Source organism: Pipistrellus hanaki (assembly GCF_964339955.1).
Source record: "Pipistrellus hanaki genome assembly, chromosome: 2".
In the NCBI taxonomy this organism is placed as follows: Eukaryota; Metazoa; Chordata; class Mammalia; order Chiroptera; family Vespertilionidae; genus Pipistrellus; species Pipistrellus hanaki.
The window spans coordinates 175,454,482-175,472,886 of record NC_140504.1 but is presented as its reverse complement, the minus strand read 5'-3'; the positions used below and the strand labels follow the sequence as shown (position 1 = coordinate 175,472,886).

The 18,405-nt window shown below is 50.1% G+C and overlaps 1 protein-coding gene across 1 annotated transcript; it reads right to left on the bottom strand.

Annotated features, from left to right (window-relative positions):
- Positions 1 to 1,066: 1,066 nt before the first annotated feature.
- On the bottom strand, positions 1,067 to 7,601 carry MYCL (MYCL proto-oncogene, bHLH transcription factor). Its single transcript, XM_084873241.1, has 3 exons — positions 7,395 to 7,601; positions 6,516 to 7,023; positions 1,067 to 3,577 (listed from the first exon to the last, which is right to left on the bottom strand). The coding sequence occupies exons 1-3, from the start codon at positions 7,473 to 7,475 to the stop codon at positions 2,976 to 2,978; spliced, it is 1,191 nt and encodes a 396-aa protein (XP_084729367.1). The 5' UTR covers positions 7,476 to 7,601; the 3' UTR covers positions 1,067 to 2,975.
- Between the last annotated feature and the right edge of the window lie 10,804 nt (positions 7,602 to 18,405).

Genomic DNA, 18,405 nt, shown 5'->3' with positions numbered 1-18,405 from the left:
GGCAAAGGGGCTGGTTATGGAATGTATGTATCACTTCATCCCAGTAAGTGGCAGGCACACACACACACACACACACACACACACACACTCGCCTCACCCTGAGAGTTCCAAGCAGCAGTTAAGCGATGGAATTTCTGTTTTCCTCCTCCACACACCCCAGGCTAACACAACAAAGCTGATCATTACTATGCCGTGGGGAAGACTTCTGGCTGAGGAGACATTCGGAGCTGGTTTCAAATCCCAACTCGTTGACTTACCCGCTGTGTCACTTTGGGCGGTTTTGTTTCACTCTTAGGACCCGTTTCCTCTTCTGCAGTCCTGGTTGGTGTGGCAGAATATGGAGAAGCTGAGACCTAGGCAGTACTCTATCAGAAAGAGCTATCAAATTCTCTCCTCTTGCATTTACAGCAACTTTGTAAGAACTATGGGAGGAAAAGGGAGCCTTCACGTTTTTTCATCAAATCTAGGGGGAAAATTTCACATCACATCACAAATTCACTGAGCATTTTTAAGGTACATGCCCTTGACCGGAATCGAACCCGGGACCTTTCAGTCCCCAGGCCGACGCTCTATCCACTGAGCCAAAATGGTTTTGGCTCACTGAGCATTTTTAAAAAGACATCCTGCAACGGGCCATCACACCACTAACATAAAAATAGTACCACCCTAAATAAAAAGTTTTACAGTTTCGAAAGTGCTTTATCATCTGCTACCTCATTGAATCCCTGCCAAATCCCTGTGAAGTAGCATTTATCCCCATTTCACAGATAAGAAAACTAGGACTCAGATTAGGCTAAAGGCACAGCACCAGTAAGTGGTGGAACCTGGATTTCAAGCCTTCTGAAGTACAAAGTCAGCATGCTCTGCAATTCACAAGGGAATTTCGTGTTCACCGAGCCTACGTTGTTCAGACATGTCTGAAATGGCATTTCAGGAACCCAAAGTGGAATGACCAGGTGAGCGAACGTGGATAGAGAGATGCAGCCCTCTGGCTCCTCTGTAGCTCCCCTAGACAGTCTTCCTTGGTTCAGGGAGACTCAGCGGGCAGAAGCTGCCCCCACTCCGACATGTTTGAGAAAGCTTTTATTAGATGTCCCAGAAGGCAACATTTTAAAATCAGGCCATCAATAATTACAACTAAAGACATCATTTCAGATAAACTTGCCTTTCAAAATAAGCCAGACTCTCACAACAGGATAATTGCCCAAGAGCTTTTTTCTTGTACAAAAAACACCACCACTTTGCAAAAGGCATACAAAAATACAGTATTAAAAAAAAACAACCCACAAACAAACAAACAGACAAAAAAAAAAACTGCTTCCAGTATAATACCCAACAGCAGCTTATAAAACACAAACTATTCGGGTGAGACATCAGTAACCTACTTCCCACCCATTCTCCAAAGACAGATCCAGGAGTCACTTGGCTCCGGAAAACCATGCTCCAAACGGTAGAGAGACTTTCTCCAAACTTCCACGGGGGTTCTCTAGGGCCACGAGGCCACCTCAGAAACAGACTCGCGTGCTTAACGGGTTTGGAAGAAGCAGGTGGCTTTCCAGAGCCGCTGACAGCTCTCAACCACCCTTCCCACCCCCACTTTCAACCCCCACAGCCAGCAGAGTCCTGGAAGGGGGCTCATCCTTTACCCAGAACAGGCTTGGGGGCCACGGAGCTTGCCCACAAGACACGATAGGGTTAGGTCATCTTCTGCAGCCTGGAGGCTGCCCCTGGAATCCACTTGGAGGTGCCAAGACCAGCTGGGGCGAAATGCACCACGGCCCGCTAAGCAGAGCGCCCCCAGCCTTCTGGAGCCCTGGCAGACCTTCAGAGAGACCCACGTCCTGAGGCAGGGATCGGACTCCTGTCAGGCTGGCAGGTGGCCCACGGGTGGCTGCAGAGGCACAAGCTCCCTGGGGCTGCACGAGAAGGACAGGTTTTGCATGGTCCTAGTTACTAGAATCCAGCAGAACTTCAGACGTATCCATCAGAGCTTGAGATGAGAGGAAGCCGAGAGGGAGGAAGTGGTACGGGTTCTCTCCCCGGACGTGCCTGACCACCGCCTTTGAGAAAAGATCCCGAGATGGAAGACACCTGGGTAGGGAACACGTTCACAGCCACAGCTCCAAGGCTTCCCTAGATGGGACCCACGTCCCCGCATCTTGGGGAAACATTTCTGGCCTCTGGGGGAAGGGGTGCCGGAAAGCCATTGCTGACGAAGGCAGGAGGAAACAAAGAAAAGTCCCTCCTGAGGACAGAACGGCCTTTCCCTCAGAGGAAAGGGCCCACAGGGCTTCGAGACAAAGAATAATCCAGAGGCCAAGCTCTTTAAAACGTTTTCGAGGCCGCAGCGCAGAGCGGGAGGAAGGGGTGTCATCTAACAATATACACGTATATATTAAAGGTTTCCAGCTCCTCGGCTCCTGTAAAGTGTCCGACAGTGAGGTAACGGTCCGCGTTGACAAAGTCCGAGAGCTCGTCTTCGCCGGCCGGCTCGTGTGTCTCCTGGAAAAAGGAGCCTCGGGGAGCGCGTCCAGGCCCAGCTGTCCCAGCATCACCCCAGAGACACCCGTGGGAGCATCCCTCCCCGGCCTGGAGCTCGTCTGGAGTGTGAGATTTCATGCAGGCTGGAGGCCCCGGCGACGTCCACCACCTGTTGCATAGCATCTGTCAGGCTTTTCTTCGGAGTCAGTGAGCGAGGCAGACCCCGAGGCTCCTCAGTCAGCTGCCTTCCCGCGCAGCCAGAGGCGCCAGAGAGGACACAGTGCTCCCCTGGAGTCAGGGGAGAGGGAGAGCCGGGTCCCCGGGTTCCCGAGAACGCAAGCCCTTATTGTGTGTGCACCAGCTGCAAAAAGCATCCTGGGATCTACTGTCCGCCGTAACCAAAAAAATGTGCAAATGACTAAAGCGGAGAGGGACGGTTACAAGAAATTAACTCGGGTCTCTGCAAGACGGAGCAGCCCAGGCGTGGGGGCCCGCTAGTAGCCGCTGAGGTACGCGATTCTCTTCTGCAGCTGCTGCTGCCGGCACCGAAGCTGCCTCTTCTCCGTGGCCATCCTCTTCTCGGCCCCCACCAGGGCCTGCAAGTATTCCAGCGCCTTGCTCAGGATCACCACTTTGGGGGCCTTGGAGCAGCTGGCCAGGGTGGGCACCTGGTCCCTCAGGGCCAGGAACCGCGAGCGGAGGTCGTTCCGCCTCTTGCGCTCCAGGAAGTTGTGGTTCTTCCTCTTGGTCACGTCCTCGGTGTCAGAGCCCACGGGTCTGGGGTGGCAGGCCTGGGGAGCCTCGCCCTCTGCAGGCAGGGCGCTCCCGCCCTCTTCCTGCACCTCCTCTCCCTTCTCCTCCGGGGCCTCTCCCTCCGGGGCCTCTGCCGGTGGGTCTCTCCCCGGAGGCCCTTCTTCCTGGGAACAGCTTTCGGGGGGGAAGCGGGCGGCGTAGTTGTGCTGCTGCTGGTGGATGGAGATGTGGAAGTGCTTCATGCAGGGGTCCAAGGGGTCCGCTCGCACCGTGATGGTCACCGGCTTCCGCACGCCCAGGGACTGCCTCTTCTCCACCGTCACCACATCGATCTCCTCGCCCTCTGTCCACGGGGAGAGAGAGAGCGAGAGACAAACACACGCCGTGAGAGACAGACACAGGGACCCTCGGCTGGGAAAGGACGGTGACCATTTTCCCAATTTACATAGAAGCAACCTGAAGGGAAGGGAAAGACAGCCGACTCGCTGGTGAATGGGTGCGGGCAGTGGGAAGGGACGGAGGGAAATATTCTCCAATTTCCTTCTGCACAGCGAGGCTCCGATAAGAACAAAAGGCAGGCCCCGGCCAACAGCCCCCGGACTGCCCCGGCTCTCCCCTCCCCCACGGGAGAGGACGGAGAGAAAGAGCTATCAGCCTGGGACAAAGTTTAGCTATAAAGATCTTCCCCCGTCGGGCCCTTTCATGCCCCATCAGAATTGTAAATGAGGGGGCTGTGGGCAGAGCTGCCCTTTGTTCCCGCCCAGCACAGCCTGCACTTGGGGAATTGTTACTTTTCACAAGTTATAAATCCTATTATTCCCCCACCTCTCTACTCTACTATCCCTTTCAGACGGAGATGCGGGGCAGGGGGGGCTGTGGGCACCTCTCCGCCCTCCACACGCACAGAGGGGAGGGGAAGGTTTCCGTGAGGGGCATTCTGCTCTCGGGTTCAGTGGGTTTCTAAAGTCATCCATCATTTATAGGCCGCCGGCCCCACCCCCTTCCCTGGACCAGAATAGGGTTGGATTTGTAAATCGCAGGTCAGCAAAAAGCTGCAGGAACTTCACAAAGGTACACACAACCGTGTCCTCGCTACCTGTGCCAGGGGTAAAGACTGAGCAGCAGAATATCCCCCCACGCAAGGGCTGAATCACCGGGGACCTGGACGTGCCCCATCGTCCCCTGGCTTGAAGGTCTCTTAGGTTACCCCAACCAGGAGAGGGGCATTTAGGGGAACAGCTTCCTGCTCCACCACGCGTTTTTCAGACCTCCGCGCAGAAGACCACCTAATGCATTCCAGCCTGACAACAGAGGAGCTCAGCGCCCCGTCTCCTTTGCATATCAGGAAGCCGGAGCCCCTTTGTCAGGAAGCCTTCCATTGTGTGGACAATCGCATTACTTCTCCATTAATAAAACCTGACCATTCAGCCCTCCTGGCCCCGAGGCCTGTGATTGGCTGGCTCGGCTGTGTTTGGAATGCTGTTTCACCCGGCCCCGCCCCGCGATTGGCTGAGCTTTGCCATCAGTCACTCTCCCCACCCCCCTCATTGTTTGCAATCTGTTGCATTTTGTTCTGGGCCATGTGGCCTGTGAACCAGGAGCTTGCAAACAGGTTCGGGTTAAAGGGCAGGGCAGGAGATTATTCGGGAGGCTCGCCCCGCATCCCAAACGTTAATATTTCAGAGTTAAACCTGGTGCCTGGGAAGTGCTCGGCCTCCGGGAGCCCGTTTTCAGAGCGAAGTGTCTAACTCGCCCCAGACAAGGACATGCCCTCAGCTGGACAAGCAAGGCCACCCCCCTCCTATGCCAAGGGAGAAATAGACCTAGATCATCCAAACCCACACATCACTTTTGTGACATTTTGGACCTCAAAGTAAGATCTCAAACTCCCAAAACAGTGCTCTTCCCACGCTATCACTCCCATCAGCCTTCCTAGAGATATATCTTTATTGGTTTCTTGATCTCCAAATTCCCTTTCCAGCCATTAAATAAACACAAGATTTCTGGGGTAGGAAGCAAGCAGGTTAAAAATGACCTTAAACACAGTGGACTGAAAAACAAAGTTCACTTTAAAATGTTTCTTGTTATCTTACTTTTTCCCTTCAAGTGTATGACGACTTCCATACCGTATTCCCTAGTCCCCGCTAAATAGTCATGCAAAGTTATCCTTAAAAGTGAACAAATGGGACATCCACAATACTTTCAACAACAAGGTAAATTTTAAAAAAAAAAAATGACAGGGTTTTCTCTGTCCTGAATCTTATAAAAGCACCGTCTCCGATATTTCTAATGGACACAGAGGTTTGAGAAGAGGGTAGGCTAAAAGCATAGTTGTCTGATGGCACAGGATGCTGGTCTGCCCTTAGTGAGGGTTATTACACTTTGCATTCAGCAGTGGGGAAAGGGGCCTGGAGTTCCATATCCTTGACCCCAGCATCTAGAGAGTTTGGCGCAAAGAAGGGGACAGTGACCATTTTTTCGGATGCAAGGAGGCAGCCGAGGCTCTCGGAGGGATTGGGAGGGAGTTAAAGGGACCCCTTTCCAACTCAGGCCAAAGCCACAAGGCAAGGGGCAGCCCTTCTCAGATAAACTACCACGAAGACCCTCTACACACCCAGAAGTGCCTGGCTGAGATGGAGGGGAGCTGGGGCCCCCTCCTAGGGATTTCCTATTTCTAAGCCTCAGTTTTCCCATCAGTTAACGGTCAGAGTTCACTCCACCCCTACCTGTCTCGTGGGCAATGGTGTGGATGCACCCATGATAAGGGACGGGAGCGTTTTAAAGTAAAGCAGACAGGAGACTAGGTTTTTAAAAGGAGGAAGGCTTTTGGCTCTGCACAAAAGGCTCCTCAGCTTCCTCTCTCTCCCTAGGGGAGTGTGGGTTTCCCAGGAAAAGAGGCAGCCACAAAACACTTCAAGCCCGGAGTGACCCTTCAAGGGACCTCTCCCAGCCTCCCAGGACAGAGATCCCCTCGTGTCCAATCCCGCATTGTCCTCGCCAAGCCTCACCCCGTCTCCCTGGTCCCCTGGGGTTCCAATCACCATCAGAGCAGCGCGGGCTCCCACGCCACTTCTCCGAACTGTTTACTAACACACCCACGTGCCAGACAGACACCGCTGGGGGCTCCCCGGGCGGCTTCAGCCCGAGGAAGGGGGAGGTGGCCGGAGGGCCAGCGAAGATCCAGCGCCAGACCTCAGGCAGCGGCAGAGTTTTGGCCACCCATGGGGTTCCCCCCTCCCCTCCCCGTCCCCCCTCTTTGATCAGCCCGGCGCAGTCCTTACCCGAGTCGCTAGGGCTCTCGGACCCCGAGCAGGCCTGGGTCTTGGGCTCGCTCAGCGGACAGGGGGCGGCGGGCACCGGGGCGCCCACGTCGAGGCTGGGAGCGCAGTCCGGGGCGGCGGGCAGCTTGGGCGGGTTCCCCCGGGGCGCGCCGGGGGCCGCCAGCCGGTCGCTCACCGCCCTCTCCAGCCGCTCCCGGGCCGAGAAGCCGCTCCACATGCAGTCCCGGCGGATGATGGAGGCGTAGTTCCTGCCCCAAGCTTTGGAGTGGCCCCGGGATTCCGCCTCGTCCCCGGCGCCCCCTCCGGGCCACGGCTCCGGGGGACCAATTCCGGGGGCCGGGTCCCCGGCGCCGGGCCCCGAGCCCCAAGGCGGCGACGTGGGAGGCGACGGCACCAGCTCGAATTTCTTCCAGATGTCCTCGCTGGGCGCCGTGGAGCGGTAGAAATCCTCCCCGCAGTCATAGTCGTAGAAATAGTGCTGGTACGAGTCGAAGTCCATGTCCGCTCCCTGCGAGAGGGGAAGGGGGACGCGAGCTGATGGGGGGTCCGGGCCCCGGGGGAGGGAGGCGTTCCCGGGTTCCCAAGCACCGCCGGCTGCAAGGCTCTCCCCCTCCCGAACCTCCGGGCTGGGCACCCACGCCCTCCCCTCGCGTCCCGGGGAGCCCGGGGCTGGGTCCGCGAGCCCGGGGAAGCCGCTCCCGGAGCGCGGACGCGGCGGCAGAGGAGCGAGTTCAAAGCAAACTTTGCCAGCGCCGCCCGGGGCGCAGCTCCCGGGGCCCGGCCGGACCGGGCGGGGGCGCCCTGTGCCCAGAAGGCAGCCTGCAGCCCGCTCGCCCCCCGGGACCCGTGCACGTACCCGGGGCGGCCCCCCAGCCTCACCTCGCTCCGGCCGCCCGCCACCGGGAGCGGACCGGCTCGGGGCCGGCGCGGGGCAGCCCGGCAGCCCGCACACAAGCACATGCGCGCCGCCGAGCGCGCGCCCCGCACCCAGGAGCGCGCCCCCGCGCGCGCCCCCTCCGCCTCGCTCGTGCACGGGGCCCGGACGCTACCGGGAGAGGCGGCGCGGGAGCGCGAGATGCAGGCGCATTGTTTCCCGGCGCCTTATATCTCGTCGCGCGCCCCGGGCTCCGGGACCCGGGGGCGGGCCCTACGGGACAAGCCCCTCCTCCTCCCGTTCGCCCCCTCCCAGCGGTCGACAGGTGGGGACTCGGAGTCCCCGCCCGGCCCCTGCCGGCTGGTCTCCCCGGCCCCCTGAGTCCCCTGGACCCCACAAATGCACGGCACACTGGGAGGGCATGGCGGGCGGCGAGCTGCTGCAGCCCCGCGGTCGGCGGAGGGGGCGTGACGCTTCGCCGAGACCCGGCCGCCCCCGGCAGGCCGCGCTGAGACGGGGACCCGGCCCACTCCGGGCTGGGAACGAGGGCAGCTCCCCGCCGCGCCCCGCCCGGCCCAGCCCCGGAGGCTGCTTCCCAGGCCTCGCCCAGCGCGTTCAGGTGCGCCCGGCCCGCGGGGGGCGCGGCGGGGAGGCCTCGCACCTACACCGCGCCCCCTGGCGGCCCGCACTCCCGCTCGGGGGCTGGTCCCCAGCATCTGCTGCTTCACCCGCGGACCCGTTTCTGTAGTTCAGGGGTTGCAACCTGGACTCCAGCGAAACGAGGTGGTTAAGATTTCGGACTCTGGAGCTTGAAACTTCACTTTTTTCTTTTCTTTTTAAAATATATTTTATTGATTTTTTTACAGAGAGGAAGAGAGAGGGATAGAGAGTTAGAAACATCGATGAGAGAGAATCATCAATCAGCTGCCTCTTGCACCACCTCTACTGGGGATGTGCCCGCAACCAAGGTACATGCTCTTGACTGGAATCGAATCCAGGACCCTTCAGTCCGCAGGCCGACGCTCTATCCACTGAGCCAAACTGGTCCCGGCTTCTTTACTTTTCTTTCTTTCTTTCTTCCTTCCTTTCTTTCTTTCTTTCTTTCTTTCTTTTTTTCTTTTTTTTTAAAATAATTTTCAACAGTTCTTACGCTGTCATTTTATTTTTTTATTTTTTAAATATTTTATTGATTTTTTTTTTACAGAGAGGAAAAGAGGGGGATAGAGAGTCAGAAACATCGATGAGAGAAACATCAATCAGCTGCCTCTTGCACATCCCCCTTTGGGGATGTGCCCGCAACCAAGGTACATGCCCTTGACCGGAATCGAACCTGGGACCTTTCAGCCTGCAGGCCGATGCTCCATCCACTGAGCCAAACCGGTTTCAGTTTCTTTTCTTTTTAATCCTCACTCGAGGATATTTTTCCATAGATTTTTTTTTTTTTTTTTTTTTTTTTTTTGAGAGAGAATGGGAGAGAGAGGAAAAGACAGAGAAATATTGATGTGAGAGAAACACATGGATTAGTTGTGTCCTGCACAGGCGCTAACTAGGGCCCGAGAGGGGAGGAACCTGCAACGGAGGTACGTGCCCTTGACTGGGATGGAACCTGGGCTGGGACCCTTTGGTCCTTAGGTGGGTGCTCTACCCACTGAGCCACAGTTTACTTTTTTGAGCCTCGGTTTCATCTACAAAACGAAGGCATAGTAAAACCTCACCAAATTGTGAGTTTTTAAAGAAGATAATGGTATCTAGAGAAGGGAATTAGGCGAGGAGGGGAGGCCAGCAGAACAGAGCCCCTGGTGCGGGGGTAAGGAGGATAATTTCCCCCCAGGGCCAGGCCACGTTGCGGCCGCCCCCTTACACCACGCACAAAACACTCTGTAGGAGTTGCAGTATTAGAGGAAAGAATGGGGATTCGGCGTCTGGAAACTGCTTAAGCTCTCACTTTGCTACTTGCTAGCTGTAGAGCCAAGACACATGAAGGCCTCTGTCTGCTTACCTGTAAAATGGGAACATTGCTTGCAGCTTGCAGCTTGCAGCTCTCTGGCCAAGATGATGGACAGGTAAACCCTTTATGTCATCTTACATGTAGAGTACCTTTGGTAAAAGAGGAAAAGCCAGACGATACAGATATTCTATTTAGACCGAGGAAAGTAACGTGGGATAGCTGCCAATTAATCTAGAATGCTTCACCTGGCATTCAGGGTCTTGTCTCTTTCTACAAGCAGCAGCCTGATAGCCCGCTGTCTGTGTCTTTCCCTCTCACCTCTGTGGTCTAAGAACAACATCCCAGCGGAGAGAAAGGAGAAGGACAAGTAGTTGAGTGTTGGAACATGGGACACACGGCATGCGTTGATACATGAGTTGGGAGGAGGCAGGGAAGATGATACCCTCAGCTTTGAATATGTTGGGTCTAAGGTGTATGTGGGACATCTTTGAAAGCTGCAACTGGCTCTTACTAGCTGTGTAACCTCAGTGCCTGGCAGATATTTATGAGCTTACTGAGCGATTCAGCCAACCAGATATTATTGAGACAGCCTGTGTGTGCCCTGCTTTGTGCTGAACAGAAGCTTAGATCAGGAAAGTTTCAGTCTGGTGGCAGGCCTGAGGCAGAAGGATTGGAAATGTCTTTTGGAGACTTATTCTCTGGTCCATAAAAATGTCTGAAATGGTTGCTGTACCAGCGTTCTTGGTTACAAATGACAGAAACTAGCCCTGGATAAATTTAAGCAGAAAATCACTTTGTTGGAAGGATTTTGAGTTTAGAATCCATACGAAGCTGGGAATCTGTGCTTGGAATATGAGTCTTCTTTCTTTATCCAGACAAGAGTCCTTACTCAGCAGCCCCTCTCTGTGATTGACTGTAGTAGGTGATATTGGGCGGGGGGGGGGGGGGGGGGGGGCAGCCAGGAGATGACTCCACCTCAAGAAATAGGATACAGTAAATTAAGTGTCATCTGAGAGGCTGTTCCTTCACTTTGCACTTTGTTTGATGTTGGTCTTCTTACCAGACTATAAACTCAATGAGGGCAGAGACAAATATCAGTCTCCTTGACTGCTGTAACTCAGAAGAGTCTGGCACATCATGTGTGTTTTGTGAATGTGTTGCCTGTTTGACTGGACCTATGCCTCTAATGCTTTAAAATAGAAATGTGTCCGCTTCCAGTGGCAAGGGGAAGGGGTAGTAGGCCCATGTCTGGTCATGAAGGTGTCAAGAAGGGTCTTGGGTCCGGCCAGCAGCTAAGCTCACTGGTTCGATTCCCAGTCGGGGCACATGCTTGGGTTGCAGGTTCGATCCCCAGTAGGGGGCGTGCAGGAGGCAGCCGATCAATGATTCTTTCTCATCATTGATGTTTCTAGCTCTCTCTTCCTCTCCCTTCTGGTCTGAAATCAATTTTTTTTTTAATATTAAAAAAAGAATAAGAAGCCCCCAGCCCAAGAAGCAGGCCAAGGAGGTAGGTAAGGCATTTGAACAGAAGCAAAAAAGAGGAGCACGTCCTAACGGGTTTGGCTCAGTGGTAGAGCGTCGGCCTGCGGACTGAAAGGTCCCGGCTTTAGCCGAGATTGGTTTGGCTCAGTGGACAGAGCATCGGCCTGCGGACTGAAAGGTCCCAGGATCGATTCCGTCAAGGGCATGTACCTTGGTTGCGGGCACATCCCCAGTGGGGGGTGTGCAAGAGGCAGCTGATCAATGACTTTCTCTCATCGATGTTTCTAACTCTCTATCTCTCTCCCTTCCTTTCTGTAAAAAATCAATAAAATATATTAAAAAAGAAAAGAAAAAAAAGAAAGGTCCCAGGTTCGAATCCAGTCAAAGGCATGTACCTTGGTTTGCGGGCACATCCCCGGGGAGGGGGGGGAGGGGGACACGAGTGCAGCAGGCAGCTGATCGATGTTTCCCTCTCATAGATGTTTCTGACTCTCTATCTCTCTCCCTCCTCTCTGTAAAAAATCAATAAAATATATATTAAAAATAAATCAATAAATAAAGAGGAGCAGGAGAAACTCCAGGAGCTAAAAGTGAAGGCCACAGGGAAGGGCACCCAGGCCACTGGTGGTATTAAGAAATCTGGCAAATAAATGGTGATGGAAAAATAAAATAAAATGGAATAAAAATAAATGAATAGCCCTAACCAGTTTGGCTCTGTGGATAGAGTGTCCGCCTGCGGACTCAAGGGTCCCAGGTTCAATTCCAATCAAGGGCATGCACCTTGGTGTGGGCACAACCCTAGTAGGGCGTGAGCAGGAGGCAGCTGATCGATGTTTCTCTCTCATTGATATTTCTTTTTTTTTATAATTTTTTTTTATTGATTTTTCACAGAGAAGAAGAGAGAGGGATAGAGAGTCAGAAACATCGATGAGAGAGAATCATCGATCAGCTGCCTCTTGCACACCACCCACTGGGGATGTGCCCGCAACCAAGGTACATGCCCTTGACCGGAATCAAACCTGGGATCTTTCAGTCCGCAGGCGACACTCTATCCACTGAGCCAAACCGGTCCCATCTCTCATCGATATTTCTAACTCTCCCTCTCCCTTCCTCTCTGTAAAAAATCAAAATATATTTAGAAAAAATAAAAAAATAAATGAATAAAAGTAAACTTTTATAAAAGAAGGACTCCTTCTCAGAGCACACCTGCCCCCTTCTGCTTCCCCTCAGTCACACCGTTACCCTTCTCTCTCCTAAGCTCCAGGGGCCCCTTCTTTTCCTCTCTAACTTGTTTCCTACGCCCACTTCTTCTATGGCTCACTTCTTCTATTCGATACCTCTGACTTTCTGAGTAAACCTTCTCTTATTAAAAAAAGAAAAAAAGACCTATGGGCCGAAACCGGTTTGGCTAAGTGGTAGAGCGTTGGTCTGCGGACTGAAAGGTCCCGGGTTCGATTCCGGTCAAGGGCATGTACCTTGGTTGCGGGCACATCCCCAGTAAGGAGTGTGCAAGAGGCAACTGGTCGATGTTTCTCTCTCATCGACGTTTCTAGCTATCTCTCTCCCTTCCTCTCTGTGAAAAATCAATAAAATATATTTTAAAAAAAAAAAGACCTATGGATTCTTTTATAAAATCACCGCCAGGATTCAGGGCTCTGTTCTCCTGGCAGTTTGCTAATTTTGCATAACAATTAGTACTGATTTCTCAAAATGGGCTATCCAAATACAGTTTGAGAATGTCTCACGTAGTTTCTCAGAAGTCATGGGTAACCCTGTGCTTTTTTTTATTTATTTATTTTTTTTTATTTCATACTGGGGGAGGAGGAACTTGCATAATTACTAAATTCCCAATTGGAGTGGTCTGGAGGAAGACACAGCAATCCGAAACTATACGTTAATTCAAGCCCTTCCCGAGACCGGGCAGCCAAGAGCCAGGATAGGCCTTATTTAAAATCTGTTCTACCTATTCACTGACCACACAGGCCTGGGCCACATGGTCCTCTCTTGCAGCCAATCCAACTGTGAGCAGCAGATGGGATAATTTGCATTTTTCTTCTTATATTTTCCCTGAGAGTCAAATTAAAGGATTTTTTTTTAATTAGAGGGGGAAAAAGAAATCTGGCAAAAGGTGAGCGGTTCCTTGTGCCTGGTGATCCTTAATTCCATTCCTGTTTGTTTGCTTTGTTGTTTTTAATAGTTTATTGATTTTTAGAGAAAGGAATGGAGAGAGAAACATCGATGTAAGAGCAAAGCATCAATGGGCTGCCTGCTGCACACCCCCTGTTGGGGATTGACCTGAAATGCAGGCATATATGCTGACCAGGAATCAAACTGGCAACCTTGTGGTTCACAGGACAATGGCCGACTTACTGAATCACACTGCTCAGGGCAACTCCATTCCTCTTTTATTTTTTTAAATTATTTTTTAAAAATATATTTTATTGATTTTTTTACAGAGAGGAAGGGAGAGAGATAGAGAGCTAGAAATGTCGATGAGAGAGAAACCTCGACCAGCTGCCTCCTGCACACCCCACACCGGGGATGTGCCCGAAACCAACGTACATGCTCCTGACCGGAATCGAACCTGGGACCTTTCAGTCCGCAGACTGACGCTCCACCGCTGAGCCAAACCGGCTTCGGCTCTATTCTTCTTTTAACATATGGATTCCCTGTCATAACATCTCTTGCCACCTATCGCTAGAATGAAGTGTTGTCTTGGAGCGTGTTATACATTTAGGAATAAACTTTTGTTTAAAATAATAATAATATTAATAATAATAATGCAGTAACTAATCTCTTTAGCTCTCATTCTGCCAATTCAACCTAAGCTGTGAGGTCAGAGTGTACCCAGCCCAGAATCCTGTCAACTTGTGCTCTTCAATCTTTGTTGTATTTGAGTTTTGTACTGCCTGCAATTAAACCAGCTCATTTGAAAATAAAATAAAATAAATAAAGTAAAATAAAATAAAATAAATAAAATGGAGATGTGTCAACTTTAGAGATGGGGACAGAATAACTGTTAGGCCCAGTATAGACTGTAACCTGAACAATGCAGCTAAAGAAAAGAAGGTGCCAGTAAGGAGGGGACTGGACAGAGATCAAGAAGAATTGTCAAGACAATCACCAGACTGTCCATCCTAGCACTGCCTGGGGACAAGATGCTGGTTCAGGGACACGGGAAATGGGGGCATCATCCTTTGAAACCACCCAATTCAACCCCCGATTCACTGGTGCTGTGGGTCACCCAGCAGCATGCTGAAACCACTCTGCGCCCCGTGTAGGTTCGCCTCCAGGGAGAGAACGCGCTCAGCGAACAGGAAGATCCTGTCTGCTTCAAAGCTTTGCTTCCCTTTATAAACTAATGAATTGATATTTGATTTGAAATATCGGTCTCATGAGTCTGGCTAATGTGGATCTGTTTATAGAAATGCTGACACTTTTAAGGCTGTCAGCTCTGGTTTCTTCGGAGATGTCTGGAGCCAAGACAGTGATGAATTCACTAAGGTAACAAATGCTACCCTAGAGACACTCGATTTTTCTGCAATTTTAAATTTTCTTTAAAAATATTTTAAAATGTATTTTTTATTGATTTCAGAGAGGAAGGAGAGAGATAGAAACATCAATGATGAGAGAGAATCACTGATCGGCTGCCTTCTCCAAGCCCCGCTCTGGGGATTGAACCTGCAACCCGGGCATGTGCCCTGACCAGGAATTGAACCATGACCTCCTGGTTCATAGATCCATGCTCAATGACTGACCTGCACTGGTTGGCCTTAAATAGTATTTTTAATCAAAATAAGGTATGTACATAGTGTTTTAAAAATCAACTAAATGTATGACAAGGTTTTTTTTTTTTTTTAAAAAGGCACTCTTCTGCCCTGCCTTTTCCACCCCTGATTCCCATTCACCAAAGGCAACTAGTCTCTTTGCTGTGTGTGTGTGTGTTTTTTTCTCCTCCCCAGTGCTTCCATATTTTGACCAATCCAGAGAACCTATTTTTCCCCCCTGATTTAAAAATTCTTATTGACATTTTACAATAGAAGGAGATGTAGCTCTTCTATTTCCCTTTCTACTCCCACATACTTGGTCTTCCCTTATAATTTCCAGAATTATAGTTCAAATTTAAAATAAATAATATTTATAGTATTTTGGATATATGAATATGGAATACTCTACTTACATTTCCTTTCTTATACATTTATTTTCACAGTTACATTGTCTCATTTTTCTTTCTTTTTTTCCTTTCTTTTTTTTCTTTATTGATGAAGGTATTATGTGTTCTTATTCCCTCATTTCCCCCCCACCTCATTTTTCTCTTTTCTTAAATTTCTATGTATGTGAATTTATTTTATTTTTAAAATTTTTTTTTATTTTAAATATATTTTATTGATTTTGTACAGAGAGGAAGGGAGAGAGATAGAGAGTTAGAAACATCGATGAGAGAAAGTCATTGATCAGCTGCCTCTTGCACACCCCCTACTGGGGATATGCCCGCAACCAAGGTACATGCCCTTGACCGGAATCGAACCCGGGACCCTTCAGTTCCCAAGCTGACGCTCTATCCACTGAGCCAAACCGGTCCCGGCTATGTATATGAATTTAAATATATAATCCCACTAGAGCTACAACAATCACTTCACATGGTCAAACATGTCAGGTTCCATTTTTTTCTTCTTGAAAACATCCCTTCTTGGAGCCCTTTGACTTTCTGTTCCAGTTTGAACTTACTGATCTGTAGGCCTGCTGCTCAATTGTCATTATGCAACTTTCCTTCACCGTCATCCTGGAAATTCCGTTTGCTTCTCTCCTATGTTAGCTCCCCTGTTTTCTGGAGCTCATTTCTTCTTTCTTGATTTACTTCCTCCCCTTGGTTAAGCACATCCTCCAGCAGCTGCCTGAGAAAGGGTACTTTCACTTGAGAAGTAAAAGTTTTGAGACCTTGCATTTCTGAAATTGTCTTTATTATACCAGCACCTTTGGTTGTGTGCTTAAAATATATATTTATTGATTTGAGAAGAAGGAAGAGGGAGATAGAAACATCCATGATGAGAATCATTGATTGGCTGCCTCCTGCACGCCCCCTACTGGGGATCAATGAAACCTGGGCATGTGCCCTAATCAGGAATGGAAGCAGTAACCTTTTGGTGCATGGGATGGCACTCCAACCAGCGGAGCCACTCCAGCCAGGGCTTCCCCCAGAATTTTAATTAATTAATTAATTAATTAATTAATTTTTGTTTTGCTTTCTTCCCAGAATTTTAACAGTATTGCTTTCCTGTTTCTTAGTGGCCAGTGTTGCTACTGAGAAGATTAATATCATTTAATCTCTAAACCATTGTATGCGACCTGATTCCTCTGGAAGCTTTGAGGATGTGCTCTTTGTCTTGACATTCTGAAAAAAATGTTTTTAAAATATATTTTTATTGAATTCAGAGAGGAATGGCGAGGGAGAGAGAAATAGAAACATCAATGATGAGAGAGAATCATCGATTGGCTACCTCCTACACTACACAGGGGATCAGGCCCGCAACCCGGGCATTGTGCGCTGACCAGAAGTTGAACTGTGACCTGGTTTCACTGAGCTGTGCTGGCTGTGCTGCATTCTGAACTTTTTCTTTGGGTCTGTTGTATAAGAAATAACTTGATTGGCCCTTGTATGAGTTTCCACCACTGCCTCTTCCTAGGAGGTAGCCTGGAAATCCTTGGAATTTCCTGAGTGATAGATAGAACCGTCTGTTTTTCCTGGTGGGCCCTAATGGTTTATGCTAATGAAGGTACTCCTGGTGAGTGCCTAGATAATTTAAGATGATTTAGGGAAAGGGTTGGCCAAGCCAGAAAAGCCAATTATGCAATTACAGGGTTGAGGTTTTGAGCCTTTGAGCCTTGTTGTTACCAGCCTAACTTCTGGAAAGGAGAAGGGGGCTGGAGATTAAGTGGGCAATGATTCAATCAATCATGCCTACATCATGAAACCCAAGTAAAAACTTTGGACACTGAAGCTCAGGTGAGCTTTCCTGATTAACAATACTGTATGCGTATTCTACACCATGTGCTGGTAGGATCTAACTCCTCCCATTTATTTCTTCCTTTTTTTTCTCAGCCTTTACCACTAATTTCAGAACATTTCATCACTCCAAAAAGAAAACCCAGACCCATTAAGCAATCATTCCCTCCCTTGTGAGTTTATATATATTTCCCCCTAAATTATTTATGGTCATTTTCATGGAATTTCAAGAGTGGGTAGAGATAAACACACGTGATCCATCCTCAGGGTTAGCCAGAAATCTGCTCTTCCTTTCCCCCTGCAACAATTCTCATTTTCATTCGGTAGATTCCCGAGCCAGGTTGTCTGAGAGGGCCTTTCGGGGGAGGGAAATTTGATCTGAGCCTTAAAGATGTCTAGGATTCCAGTGGAAGTGAGGGAGATGAAGGTGGGAGAGGATGGGAAGGGAGAGTCCGGGAGGAGAAAGGGGGAAGGAAGGGAGAGGAAGGTCTTTGGCCAAAGCACCAGAAGAAATGTGATCAGATTAAAGCCTGGTTTCTTACCCCATGTCTGTGGCTCTGTTACCTCTGCTTGGGTTTCACTGAGAAGCCGTCCTTTCCTCGGAACCCGGAGGAATGTGGCCCTGCCGTGAGCGCAGTGAGGAAGGCGTTCTGGGGACTCTGTGCCTCACTTTCTGCAGCCAACCTGGGGTGAGAGCCAGACTTAGAGAGAGGAGCAGCTTTCAAGAACAAAGAGAAGTAGGCTGAATATAAAACTTACCAGTATCTGTTAGCAAATAAATAAGTAAAAATAACACCTGTTTGCAGACTGTGTTACCCTGAGCCAGCTTGTGCTGACTCAGTTTTCTCATCTGTAAAGTGGTTGTCCCGAGCGGCATCACTGGAGAATGAAATAAGATGATGCTGTTTGCAAAGTGTTTATCACAGAGCCCATCCCAGAAAAGAATTTAAAAAAACCTCAGTTTTCTTCTCTTTCTTTGGAGATTAAAGGTAAACAGTATGGGTGGAGTCTCAACCAAAGCCTTGAATATCTGACTAAGGACGGATGCTGAAAGCCATGCAGGATTATAGGTTTCTGAGTGGAGAAGTGACACGGCTATATCTGTGCTTTAAAAAGATCACTTCTGGACTGGCCGGTGTGGCTCAGTGGTTGAGCATTGACCTATGAATCAGGAGGTCGCAGTTCAATTTTGGTCAGGGCACATGCCTGGGTTGTGAGCTCAATCCCCAGTGTGGGGTGTGCAGGAGGCAGCCGATCAATGATTCTCTCTCATTCATGTTTCTCTCTCTCTCTCTATTCCTCTCCCATCCTCTCTGAAATCAATAAAAAAGTATATTTTTAAATGAAGAATATAATAAAAATAAAAAAAAGAAAACATCACTTCTGAAGAAGAGAATCCACGCATAATGCAGGAGAGTGAGTCCCTGAGTCCCAACTCTGCATCGAATTGACTCCATTTTCTTAAATGTGTCCAACCCTCATCCGTGTTTCCCCAGTGGGCTATGAGATAAAGTAACACTTAATCCCTAACACAAACAGGGCCCCTCAGCTTGCCTTCTTAGAGACAGGTCTAATGAGAGGG